This window comes from Centrocercus urophasianus, unplaced genomic scaffold (genome assembly GCF_019232065.1).
Source record: "Centrocercus urophasianus isolate 14NV4802_14NV808 unplaced genomic scaffold, USGS_Curo_1.0 seq_25, whole genome shotgun sequence".
Classification (NCBI taxonomy): Eukaryota; Metazoa; Chordata; class Aves; order Galliformes; family Phasianidae; genus Centrocercus; species Centrocercus urophasianus.
In genome coordinates, this window is record NW_024884811.1 from 15,308,245 (window position 1) to 15,321,973 (window position 13,729).

At 36.5% G+C, this 13,729-nt stretch overlaps 1 protein-coding gene across 1 annotated transcript in view; it reads right to left on the reverse strand.

The window, feature by feature from the left end:
- WDR70 (WD repeat domain 70) overlaps positions 1–13,729 on the reverse strand; it is a 146,978-nt gene that overhangs the window by 29,728 nt on the left and 103,521 nt on the right. Inside the window, exons 11-13 of the mRNA XM_042825803.1 lie at positions 8,039–8,138; positions 1,696–1,780; positions 409–547 (exon numbers count right to left, since the gene is read on the reverse strand). Coding sequence (XP_042681737.1) covers positions 409–547; positions 1,696–1,780; positions 8,039–8,138 — 324 coding nt within the window. The remainder of the gene's footprint in view (positions 1–408; positions 548–1,695; positions 1,781–8,038; positions 8,139–13,729) is intronic.

The following is a 13,729-nucleotide window of genomic DNA, read 5'->3' on the forward strand; positions in this document are numbered from 1 at the left end:
TTGGAGGAATAACTCTAAATAAAAGTTGCTGTGCATATAAAACCTATATCTAAAACGTATTTGTCTGAAATAAGAAAGTATAATAATAAAATAAGAATGGTGGAATGAACAGCATAAATGTAAATATGGCCAAAATTTGTGCCCCACTTCACAAAAGTTCACACTAACCTTTGAGCAATATAGTAGTAACACCAAAGCAGAACTCTTCCACTGATCAAAGGTCTCGTCCTAAGATTCTATTTATTTATTTAACTGAAATAATAGGGAGAATAGCACTCTACTCATGGTCGTAACTCTTGCAAATATGGAATACTTTACAGCAGTGGTACTACTTTTGTATATGGGGAAAAATGAAATGAATTTCGTTCTTATTTTGAATAGTGGATAGAAGAAAATTAAAACAAATACCGCATCGGTAACTTCTATCTCATACAACTTCTGAAACGTCCCCCGATCAAAGAAGAAAAGCTTCCCACTGCCACCACCTTTCTTAACAGAGGTCCCTGTGACAAGTATTTTATCATCCGGGCTGAAACAGCAATCTGTCCTGTTAAAAAAAAAATACACCGCCACACTGAGCAAGCCAGACATTACTGTGCAGTTAATTTATAAATTCCATTCCTTACAAATAATCCTATTTGTTATTCCTTTTCACACAAAGCTTATAAAGACATCGTCTATCAGTTGTCATATATTACTATAGTTATTGGGCACAGTTCACATTTATAATCACAACTGTGCAGAGAATGTGCAAAACTGGCAAAAAAACACCCCAAACAAACATAACCCCTCCCCCCACAAAACTCCTCTTTCTCTCAAAAGCCTTGCCAATTTTTCCATGTAGAAAAGAAACAAAATAATCCTTTCAAATCTAGTTATCATCATTCAGCGAGAAATTAAATCAGTTTTTGTATTCATTGATGATACATTCTTAAATGCTGCACAGCAGTTTTATTTATATAGTTGCTAAAAAATGTTTTTAAATTTTTCCTCTGTGCTACAAAATACAGTGAATGGTTGTGACTTCAAGTTTGACCTGTCCCTAGTTTTCTTTTCCAAGAACTTGTTCTAAAAGTATAAATTTTCAGCAGAGTTGGATTTGACTGTGCTACGTGTATAAATGTGCAGCTAATACCAATAAAAACATCAAATTCGATACTCAGCAATATTCAGTATGATACACTATATTAGTACCAAAGAGCAGAGTAATCAGCACTTCTAACATCATAACCTGAGGTAATACCATGCACCTCTATGTTATGTCTGCTTTTCGATCTAGCTTTTTCTTTTAATTAATCATAGACCAAATAGGAATGAGGCTCACTTGATATATCTCATTACACAAACACAAGGCAATGAAGTGGCCTCTTCCCGATAAGTTTCTAAATCTAATTAGACATAAGATATATGAGACTAAAAAACTGCATAAAATAAGCATAGCTAGCTACAAATTATCGGAAGAAATAGGAGATATTTGAAAGCAGTTGTTGAGACCTAAAATAGCCAAGAACATTACTGCACAGTCCTCTCTGTGCAGGTTTTTTTCTCCACAGCTCCAGACCTGTTGAGAAGTGAGAAAAATCCGTTTCTCATATGAGTTCGGAACAACCCATTTCTTAATACACATTCAAAGCCTCTCCTCCATAACGCAACTACCACTGTTCCTGCTAACTGGAATAACTTAAGAGTACTTACATTGGAAAAAAGCTAGACAGTCTTTCAGCTGAATGAAGAGGCTTTTTAAATTGTCTAATATCCCATATCTTTAAAGTATCATCTCCTGTGAAACAAGAGAGACAAGAGTTAGCAATAAAGAATTTAACAAACAATGATATGGTAGAAGCATTCAAAATGGGAATGTTTTTGGTAGGATTTTGTGCCTTAGTGGCAGTGAAAATGATGAGAAAGAACTGAAGGCAGTGAAACCCTCCTGCTTCTTTAGCCCGCAAACAGCAACATACTACAACTTCAGTTGTTGGCAAACAGGGCCTGCAATCAGCCAGAAGTCCTTGGGGAAGGGATAGGAAGGAAGGAAGTGAGCCCAAGGTTACTATAATTAAACCTTTTCACACTTCTCCACAACACCTTTGGCCATAAAAGCCAAAGCTGAGGTTACAGTAAAACATTTATAGCCATTCTCATCTGTGTTTGATAAACACGGTGCGATTCTGCACACCCGTAAAAGTCAGAGTGTTTATTCCCTTCCCAAAAGTTATGACATATTAACAAAGTGAGCACGAAAAAATAAAAAAAGAAAAGTTAGTTATTCTTGTAGAGATCAACATGTCTGCTGGTCATCCTTCTGGAATACGTATTTTAAGCATGAGAATTTGAGCCCTGAGTGTCTGATTTGAGCCATCTCACACAGACACCTAGGAATCTTCTTTATTTGACATCAGTGCTTTTAAGGGTGAAAAGAAGAACTTTCAAACAACATTAAAAATACCTTAAGAATAATTTTAGGATTAAAAATTAAAAATACCCTAAGAATAATTTTAGGAAAAAGTTATACATTGTTCATAATCTAAGTGGCAAGTAGATGAGTGGCATGGACACGCTTCCTTACTAAGCACAATCCCTTCTGGGATGTAATAATAATAATAATAATAGTTATTATTATTATTATATTACATACTACTACTACTACTAATATAATTATATATGTATATAATGTATAATATAATGTCATTAGTAATATTAGTGTTAGTATTATTTTGTTCAGGAGCGTTCTAGGCAATCTCAGGCTCTGAGATTAAGAACTCAAAGTAGGCCTTGGAAATAAAATGCAAACACAAATAAATAAATAAATCTGACTTTCCACAACAGAAGAAATCAAGGCCAGCAGTCTCCTTCACAGGGAAAGCAGTAATGTGTGGCCTCATACATCATGTATGTTTATATTAAGACTAGAATAACTTCTAACTACAAAATATTTTTAAGAAGTGGACAACTTAAATAAATGATGTCTAGAGCAGAGTATATTTCTTTTCATTGGGAAACTAAATATGACGAGAAAGAAAAAATGGTGACTCTCTATTTTGGGAATATCATAGCATACACCATACCAAGCACTTCAAAACATTTGGTTTTGTAACATGAACCTTCCCTTTCCCCCTCCCACCCTCAACAAAAGAACACATCATCAAGATATTGGTGCATAGGTATCTAAAGAACCAGCACTTTATTTTTTGCAAACCATCTGGCTGACCTGCAAATCTCCTGGGCAGAGACAGATCTAAGGCTACCAATCAAGACTGCTCTGTTCCCAGTGGCATGACCCTTGACATGATCTTCAAGGTGTAGTCCTGCCAGGCTTTAGCAGGAGATGTTGACAGACATTTAGATGCAGCTCTCCTACTAACAAAAAGTGTATTCTGCTGGTTGAATCTCAAGAAATTTTGGATGATATCAAATCAACATTGTCTTAAAGACCGCAGAAATAGTCAGTTGTGAAAGGGAGAAATTAGAAAACTTGGCCAATGCCTTGAATCTCTAACCATCTTTAAGAATAACACAAGATTTTCCAAATTAATGATTAAATTATTTTTTTCTGTTCTGTAAATATAGTATTGATGCCTGGATTTAATTTGCATTAGGAGCTGAAATCACCATCACTAAAAAAGTATACATATTAATACTTCGCAACTTCAAGGATTTTTTTCCATCAGTGCTTAATGGGTTTCTTTTACAGCTGCAGTACAACTGATCTATTTTTAGCTACTTCTTACACAGCCAAAACAGTTACCCTTAAACAAAAACATATAAACAAACTTGGAAGTTATGCATTTCAGTGCAAAGCATTCAAAATAATTCATTCTTAGAAAATTCAGTATTTTTCTTCACAGCAGACTACTCCAAGGCATGGAAGAATTTTTTAAAACTTTTATAGCCTTATTAAAAAGTATTTCAAACTATTCTTTTAATAAGAATTTTAATAAGAAGGATACCAATAACCAGGTTGTAGTTCAATGTGATCAGGTCAGACACTGTTCCTCTTGATAAATATGGAGGGCATAATAATTAAGTCCTAGAATCTGTAATGAGCCAAGCCAGGCATTTTGCAAACTGCTTTTTGTCAAATTAAGGCCAGTGCACTAAGACTACAAAGATTTTATCTTTATTTATTTTTCTCCAAAAGATACTGACCAAGTAAATGGATGCAAACAGACCCAAAAGAAGCAAAAGCTTTTGCCAATATAAAGACCTGTCAGAAACTTGAGAAGTATAAAGGCAGCAACAGCCTTCAAGAAGATCCTATTTTAAGAGGGAATCTTGTCTTGAAAGCAAAATTCAATGCAAAAAAAAACTCACAGAATCATAAAATGGCCTGGGTTGAAAAGCACCACAATGATCATCTAGTTTCAAACCTCCTGCTGTGTGCAGAGTTGCCAACCACCAGCCCAGGCTTCCCAGAGCCACATCCAGCCTGGCCTTGAATGCCTCCAGGGATGGGGCATCCACAACCTCCTTGGGCAACCTGTTCCAGTGTGTCACCACCCTCTGTGTGAAAAAATTCCTCCTAATATCTAACTAAACTTCCCCTGTCTCAGTTTAAAACCATTCCCCCTTGTCCTATCACTACACACCTTCATAAACAGTCGTTCTCCTTATTGTTTATGCGCTCCCTTCAAGCACTGGAAGGCCACAATGTCTGCCCACAGCCTTCTCTTCTCTAAGCTAAACAAGCCCAGTTCCCTCAACCTTTCTTCATAGGAGAGGCTCCAGCACTCTGATCATCTTAGTGGCCCTCATCTGGACACAGTCCAAGAGCTCTGCGTCTTTCTTGTGCTGGGAACCCCAGATCTGGACACAGTGCTGCAGATGGGGCCTCACAAGAGCTGAGTAGAGGGGGACAACCGCCTCCCTCTCCCTGCTGCCCACTCCTCTGTTAATGCAGCCCAGAACACAGTCGGCCTTCTGGGCTGCAAGTACACACTGCTGGCTCATGTCCAGCTTCTCATCCACCAGGACCCCCAAGTCCTTCTCTGCAGGGCTGCTTTCAGGGGGTTCTTAGCCTGTTTTGTATAAATACCCGGGATTGCCCAGGTAAATGCAGGTATCCTGAATTTGGCCTTGCTGAACCTCATTAGGTTTTCATGAGCCCACTTCTCCAGCCTGTTCAGGTCCCTCTGGATGGCTTCCCTTCCCTCCAATGGATCGACTGCACCGCTCAGCTTGCTGTCATCTGCAAACTTGCTGTGGGTGCACTCAATGCCATTCACAAAGATCATTCTAGAGAACAACAAAACAAAAGCACTGAGATTTAAAAAAAGAAAATATAGCAAAAAAAAGGCTTACCATAACGGAGTATGAGAATATATCATGTTTATAAACTCAGAGCCCTTTTGCTAAAGCTTATAGCATATGCGAGGAGAAACATCTTACACGGCAAAATATAGACTTCTGCTTTCTGCACTGGTTTAGCAAAAGGAGCTACAAAAGTTAAAGAACAGCCTTTTGAGGCACTGCAGTCAGGATCATGCCTGATCTTACAATGCTAAGACAGAGAATTTGAAAAGTCACAAATCAGGAGTTCTGCACTTACATCTGTAACAGCTCTCATCAACATCTGTATCAACATAACCCAATCCTCTCTTATCACCCTCTCTATACATAAAATTATTTTTCTACTGAAGTTTACAGACAAACCAACATATAGCTCATGAAATTAATATAGGTTCATGAAATCGTAGTTTCATATTATAATAAAAGCGGATTCTGTACAGATCAGGGGTCAGAAATGTATATTATAAAAGGACCCCAAATACTAATGCTCACCTACTGAATGAAGAAAACATTCCCAAGTAGTATTTTTTTCATATTTATATAAAAAACATACCTTCATGGTAACAAGTGTGTAAAAACATCACTTTCTTAAGTTTCCATCAAGTTGCTACCAAATCCCAGCAAGAATAACACTGGGAATTCTCATAAGCATGTCCTTGTTTTTTTTCATTTTCCCTTGTGCTTGCAGCTGAGCTCTGCCTCATCTCTCTTACATCCGACACAGATCTTACATCACATGCAGGAGAATCAATCGGGCTTTCAATGAGAGTCCCCAATCCCCAAACAACAGTCCTCTCTTTGATCCTCAGCATTTGGCAGGTGTGTTAATCTATGAATGCTGGATCCACATCTGCTTTTATTGGTACAGATCCAAAGTAATACATTAGAGCACTAACTGAAGAAGTCAGTCAAAATAAGGTGAGAAAATTCCTTGTTTTGCAGCATATCATGCAGAGATTAAAAACTAAACTAAACAAAAAAGCACTGGACAATGGTAGTACTTGCAAGCATACTAAGGGGCCAAATTTCTGTACTACTATCAAAATCTGATACAGTTTTTACCACAGTCAGCTAGACAGAGCATAAGTAGAAGTCTGTCCAGCACAACACAAAATCTGGAGACAGATGAAGAAAACCAAGCAAGCGCCACAAGCAATTAAAATGAGAAAGGGTCATTTCTGGTATCTACATTCATAAATGTAAAATATAAGTGAATTTACATAAACTAAGGTTTCAAGACAGCACTATTGAATATTCCTAACATTAGCACTCTGTGGATATTTAAAGGGCATACAAATGTTCCTCTTTACATCATTTCAAGTAAAGTATGTCTTTGTGGACTTTACTGGCTGGCAGAAGTAGCATTTTACTTAGCCCAGAACAGACAAACCGATGGTTTACCCACTTCCTGAAAAGGAGAAGGTTCTCACATTGCACATGTTCAGTTCAGTAAGAACACACTGAGTTTTTATCTCAATCCTTTACGAAATACCAGGAGGCTGAACAAAAATTAAACAATCCAATTGACAGTAACATGCTCTAGTAAGCCAAGGACTATCAAGGGCTAACAATACCACTGCCACTTTTCTCTGAAATATGCGATCCAGGAAATATAAATGTGTGGAATCTTAGAAACATGACAAAATGTAAACAGTGAAAATACCACCCAGTAGCAGCTGCACATCACTTAAAAGTCATCAATGCTGCTCAACTCACAAGGGGCAGGAAAGGGAAAAGGACACAATGCAATTGTAGATTTCACCCCAGACTAGGAATCACAGCTCCTTCTTCAGAAAGTTTGCAGTAGGTGGATACCGCTATCACAGTACTTTGTATATGTAATCTCACTCTGTCTACATACCAAACTGACCAGATGTCATGCACATATGTTAGGCACAATCTTGAGCCTACATTAACACACGCTGCTTCTCACTAGGCTTGTTTATTTGGCCTTGAGGCCATGTTAATGCATGCACACAGCTTCTGGTTACAGCTGGTTTCCATCCAGACAGCTTGGATTGCATGCTTGCACCTGCCAGCAAAACACTGGGTAGACAAATCTCCAGAGGAAAAGTTGTTTTAGATACATGCTGCCCCATCCAGTGCATCTAAAATAATGGAGAGAATGTTTTCATGTATATCACTGCCTTCTCAATACTTCTATAGCTGTTCTAACTGAAATTTAAAAAACAAGGTGTTTTTTTTTCCCTATCCAATAGATTTTTTTTCCTTTCAAATATATCTTGGTCGCTTACCTCAAGTTATCACTTTTTGATGCTTATAATATAAACTACAAAAAAAATTCCAATTAAATAATAAAAGCACACTGTATTAGAAAGCTTGAAGAATTAATAACTGCAACACACACACTCTTACTAAAGAAGTAAAAATCTTACCAGAAAGAACTAAGTAATATGATCTGTTGCATTTTATTCTTAATTAAGCTAATAATTTCCTTCTTGGTGTATTACTAATGGTAGGCAAGAAGAAAGATGAGAAACTAAACCAAAAAAATGTTATCTTTATATATTTCCTAACTGCTCTACACTGGACTTTCAGGAAGACAGTAATTATTGTATGGCCTATCAAAGAAAAATAAGCAAACTGCAAAACACTTCAGGTTTCTACCTTCAACATCTAATTTCACTCTCTTACCTCCACCATGAATAATTACATTTAGAAATGATACAACTTAAATGGCTTGTTTACTGCGTTACATTCAATACATCAAAAGTTTCTCTTGACCACTTACCTCCTCGGCTGGCAAGGGCAGTACCATCGTAAGAGAATGTCAAGCAGGAAGTATCGGTGCCTGCAGCATGGGCTTGCCTGCAGTGGAACTTTGTATGTACCTGTTTGTCAAACAAATGAAACATTACAGAAGTTTGCGTATTTCCAGATTAGAAAACTGTACATTATGTGTGTTGTTTCTAAACTTATATAGAAAACCCCATATTTTTAGCACTGATAGGAACTGAAGTTGTATGTTTCCACAGCCTTTAAAAAAAGTCATACACACTTTATATGGTCAGAATAGGCTTTCACAGTGTTTTAATGCAAAATTCATTTTTTTCGTAGCATCAGAATAATTGAATAATTCCCACTAGCACTGGATAAAAGGTAGTTAGGTCTGGTTAAGATAAAAATACATTTTAAGACTGTTCGTGTCAGCCCCCTAAGCAGGCTCATTGCTTAAAAAAAAACCCACAATGAACAAAGGAAAAAAACATACATACTTTGGAAAGAACTTAAAAGAAGGATTGGAAGAATTGACTTTAGCCAAATTTCAACCCTGCCAAAATTCATGGTTTATAGATTAGAATGAAGCTCAGATATGCTGAAGTTTGTGTTCCATTTACATGTAATAAAATTCAAGTTTTAAAATGATGTATGTTTGTTTATTTTCAAGTGTATTTCCCCAATAATCCTGGAGGAACATGAAAAGTACTTTCAAAGTAACATCTTTTTCTTGTACAGCGCTGACTTTTTGTTTATTAAGTCAAAATTAATTTTAATCCCTAAAAACGCTCTGTGTTAAAATTGGAGAAATCTCCTGTGAAATCCCAAACTAAATTTTAATACATCTGCAAAATCCAGACTTCTAATTTCCCAACCAAACCCAAAGGTCTTGGCTGAGATACCAAAATGCCTATCAGGCACATAATTGCTGGCTAGCTCAACCGTCACTTCTTCTTACCAATTTTTTCTTTTATTTTCCACCACTACACTGCACCATCTAAAAACCACCAACATGCGCAGTGTCTGCTTAATCTTACAAAATGTCAGACAAGATGGCTCAGTGACATTTGAGACTGAAACACTCACTTAAAAACTAATCCAAACTAGATCAAAATATAAGATCAAAAAATGTACTATAACCATAGTTACTGAAATGCAAAAATCCTGAAAACCCACCGTGTGTGTTCCAGCCCTCTAACTTGCACTTATAATTTAATTGTGTTTGTACAGTAGACGCAGAATGATGGACTGACAAGATGGTGCACCCAGGTTGAGGAGGCAGTGGTCTGGTCTGATGGCAGAGAAAACATGAAACTAATAGCAGGGGTAAGTTGTACTGTGGCTAGCAGTCCAGTGGGATTGGACTAGTAACGAAGATGAAAGAAGAACTGGGACAGGTTAAAACTATGCTGTTGAGAAGAGTACAGAAAGAGATAACCAATGGAAAAAGGAGACAGCAAAGCATCGTAGAAGTCCAAAGGACACAGCGGATGTTGTGAGACACTGCAAGAAAGGAATGGCCCACCATAAAGGAAAATCAGAATTCACTAAGCTAGCGGACATGAAGAATATTTCAGTATATGGGGAAATTCTGAGATTGGATAAGGAGCCTAGAAAACCTTTGGGATAAAGCATGCAACTTCTGAGGGTATAAATTGGAAGCACATGGCATTTAGCAGTGAACAGGGAATAGTGCCAAAGAGGAAGGCTGAGATGAGGAGGAATCAAAATGGAAACAGAGACATTAATGGAAAATGGAAGAAAGGGGAAAAGACAGAGAAAGAGACAAGCCAGTTTGTGACAGTTAAATACTTCTTTAATACTTAGGAAATTACACTTTTGCTGTCTTTTCCTAATATAAAGCTAATTCATACAGGTTTAAACTGAAATATTCAAGAGTTGAACACTGCCTGGGTGACCCATATCTCACCTTCTCACCCATCTGTACGATAGGGAATAAATAATGTTCTTTCTCTCACAGAAAGAAAGAAGGCAAGACACGAAGACATGAAAACCTGGACATCCTTCATGTACCGCAATGATAACAGCAAAATACAGAGTAGTTTATATTTTCAGAGAAGGGTTTGAACAGTGTGCAATGTCAGACCTAGAACCACATGCTGAACACAAACAGGATAAAATACTGAGCAGCTGCCTAGTGATTACTATCCACTATACACATTAACAGATAACTCAATACTACAGAATAAAATGGAGACTGTGATCACACAATGTAAACTCACCGCGAGACTGATCTCAGTTTCCTCGGGATTCCCCAGTTATTTATCTTCTAATTTTTGACTGTAACTTACTAAGGCTCCTTCAGTGTCCTATTTTGTATGTAAGAGACCTACACTGGTAAAGTAATTAATGTTGTTTACCCATACAAATATCTGTTCTGAATTTGGTCCAAAACATAGAGAATCTATGTGTTATGACACTAATAATGATGGAAAGCTTATTTGGTGTGCAGATTTAGTTCAGTTTTGAGAGAAGACATATAAGGCATTAATTCCACAAATGACACTTCAACAAACAACAGAGAGCTCCAAATATAAAACATACAGTTCTTTCAGTATTTACAGACGGAATGTAATAGCCTATGTTTAACCACAGCACTTGTTTTGTAATTAGTGCCTCTTCTAGCCAATTGCACGTGTACTGGAGAAACTCTATGGACAGATTGCAATTACAAAATCTTACAAAAACAGTAAGACCTTTTTGGAGGTGTTAATAAGTACCAGGAAACATATTTTTTTGCATCGAGTTAAGAAAAATTTCCACATACGTGGTAACATATAGAAGAGAAACTGTGAATTATTTATTAGAAAATAAATTTTCTGTAGCGTTTGTTAAACATTAACAAGCAATTAAAATGATGTATTTTCTGTCTGAGAAATACCATAGACATTTGCAAAAACATGATAAATGATTAATAACCACACCTAAAATGTGACAGAAAGATTACAAAATAGTATTTAGCTATTTCAAATACACTGTAAAAAGTTTAGTTTAGGCTCCACAACACATGTCAACCTGTGACAATGTCACACTGACATACACATGTTAAAATAACATCCTGTTTTTCATTTTGCTGCCCAATTTCATGACAAGTTCTTGTATTAAATAAAGCAACTAACCAAAGCTTTTTCTTTGAGTATTACTAGTATATAAACGTATGTATTTATATAAGATAAATACATAAAGTACTCTCTCCCTCCCATCACATAATGTTTCAGGAGTATTTTATCTCCCTGCTTCACTGCTCTCTGGTCAAAGGTACTGATTTTTATTTATTTATTTATTTTTTTAAAGGTAAATTTATGAATCCACTGATCAAAAAGAAACTGTTTCTTCAGGGAAATAATGGCTCACCTGAAACCTGTCACTCAGCATGCAGTCTTTTCAGTGAAGTACCTACACTTCAACTAAATTAGTAACAATACAGATATCAAAGACTCAGACATTATTTGCCTCTTTATTAGAAAAAAGAAAAAAAAAAAAAGAAAAAAGTGAAATTAAGAGAACAAATTTAGCTCAACTCTCTCCAGCTTTCATACTTTTGGCAATCACATGAAGCAAGTCTTGTCTTAAAAAAAGATGTGAGATTGCATCAGCGATTTTGTCTTTAAAAATGAATTCACTCAGTTTGCCACTGGAAAGACCATTTTCCTAACTTTGAGCTCCGCAAGCCTGCCCTCCATATATTAGACTGAAACACAGACAGAAAGACAACATGAGCAGTGCATCAATAACAAATATCCTTTAAACAAAAAATCTGGGAAGACTGATGATGGACAATGGGAAGCAAAGACATACAAAATGTTCATCACAAATTAATAACATACAGAGATGCATGGTTAGAGCTCTGTGACACACAAACTGTTCCTCACCAGAAACCCTAATAAGACTCCGTGAAGTCTTACCATGAAAAAAGCACCATGAAAAGCAGAAGACAGAATGAGTCATTTTGTTCACCTCATCCAGAGCTCATCTATGAGAAATAAAATGGTAGGCTTAAGCAATAAATTTTTTGAACTTCCCACATTGTTTCATGGATATAATATTTCATAGTGTGCCAACACTTTCCCAAGATTGCATGCTTCCCACACACACTTTTCTCTTTCCTCAATGAAACAGTGGTGTCACAGACAAGAAATTTTTCTTCCATCTTGTTTCTAGTATCTTCAAGAGATTTTTAAATGCAGAGGTAGTAAATAAAATTAGGTACTGAAGAAAGTGAGATCTACAAAGTTGCAGCATGTTTTTGGATCACTGTAATCTTCTTTCACTATAATGTAAAAAATTTACTCATCAAAATTTACTGCAAAGACAATCAACTCTGCAACAACAATCCTGTTTAGAGTAAAGAGAACACTGTCCCAAACTAATTGCACCATTAGCAACATACAATCTACTTCTTGTTTCAGCACATGAAAGGTGTATTCTGAATAAGGAAGCTCGTTCCCAGAGAGGCCTCCCATGCTTGCTGACAAGCTGTTCCCTCTGTTTCACACCAATGAATGATGGACACATAAAAAAAGCTAGAAATCAGAATTCACCCTGATATCTAATGTGAGTCAGGAGAACAGGACTAGCTTAGCAAAGCTATCATAAAGGCAAATCATGCATAGCTGAGGTTTAAGCAAATGATTTAAAACAGACTAAGGTACTTCAGCAATATAAATTAACTTACTCTAATAATAATTGTTGCAAAATCTACGGTTTTTAATAAAAGCATAAAAGCATTCCTATTACCGTTAGTCAGCTTTAGAGCAACAAAAGCATGAGCTATAACGCTGGGGGAAAAAAAAGCCACCACCACAAGCACCAACAAACCAGAAACCTTGTTAGTATCTAAGAAAAGACATTGGTGCTTGTGTGGAAAGTGATTGTACCAGGGGTGCAATGTCAGAGCTGTGACCACAGCTGAAAAGACAGACACATTCCCCTTTCCTATTTGTCCATTTCTACTGATCAATGCACCAACACTTATCCACTTCGCTCTCAATTACTACTCAGAAAAGAAATTTCACTGTACCCTCCAGATTTACTGTATCACTTACAACTTATCAGATATTCATATGTCAGCTAAATTCAGGAATTCACTCTTTTTTTCCCTGAGTAGGTAGTTACAGGCTATAATCAGATCTTTTTCTTAAGACTTTGTAAACATGATCCTAGGGCTTTCAATTTGTTTGACAGCTCTTCAATACCACTTTCTATGGTGTAGAAATGGATGCTGTTTCAGTAATGACCATGTTGATGCAAAACAAGATTAACTTGTGAAATCTGGTGAAATCTGAGGTTTTAGCATTTATGCAATTATACTCTTATATGATTTGATCTTCTCTGTGATCTTTGAACTCAGTGACATTTTCATGTATCACTAGAAAATCTGAAACACTCCTTCCCTTCTCTTGATCCTAATTAACCAATTATGAATATGGTAACCTAACTTCATTTGCAATAAGCAGAACATCTAACTGGCAATTGCATTTAGCTGTCCTGCATCAATTACACTCTCATCTGTTGCAACAAGAGGAGGGCTGATATTTGAAGGGGGATGCAAGTTTTGGGAATGTCTTTGTTTTATCTCACTTGCTTAGTTAAGATTCAATTTCATATTTTAACATCTTTAACACCTATTCCATATAGGAGTTTTTTTATCAGAGTCGCAATTAGTAAAAACAGAAGAGAGAAT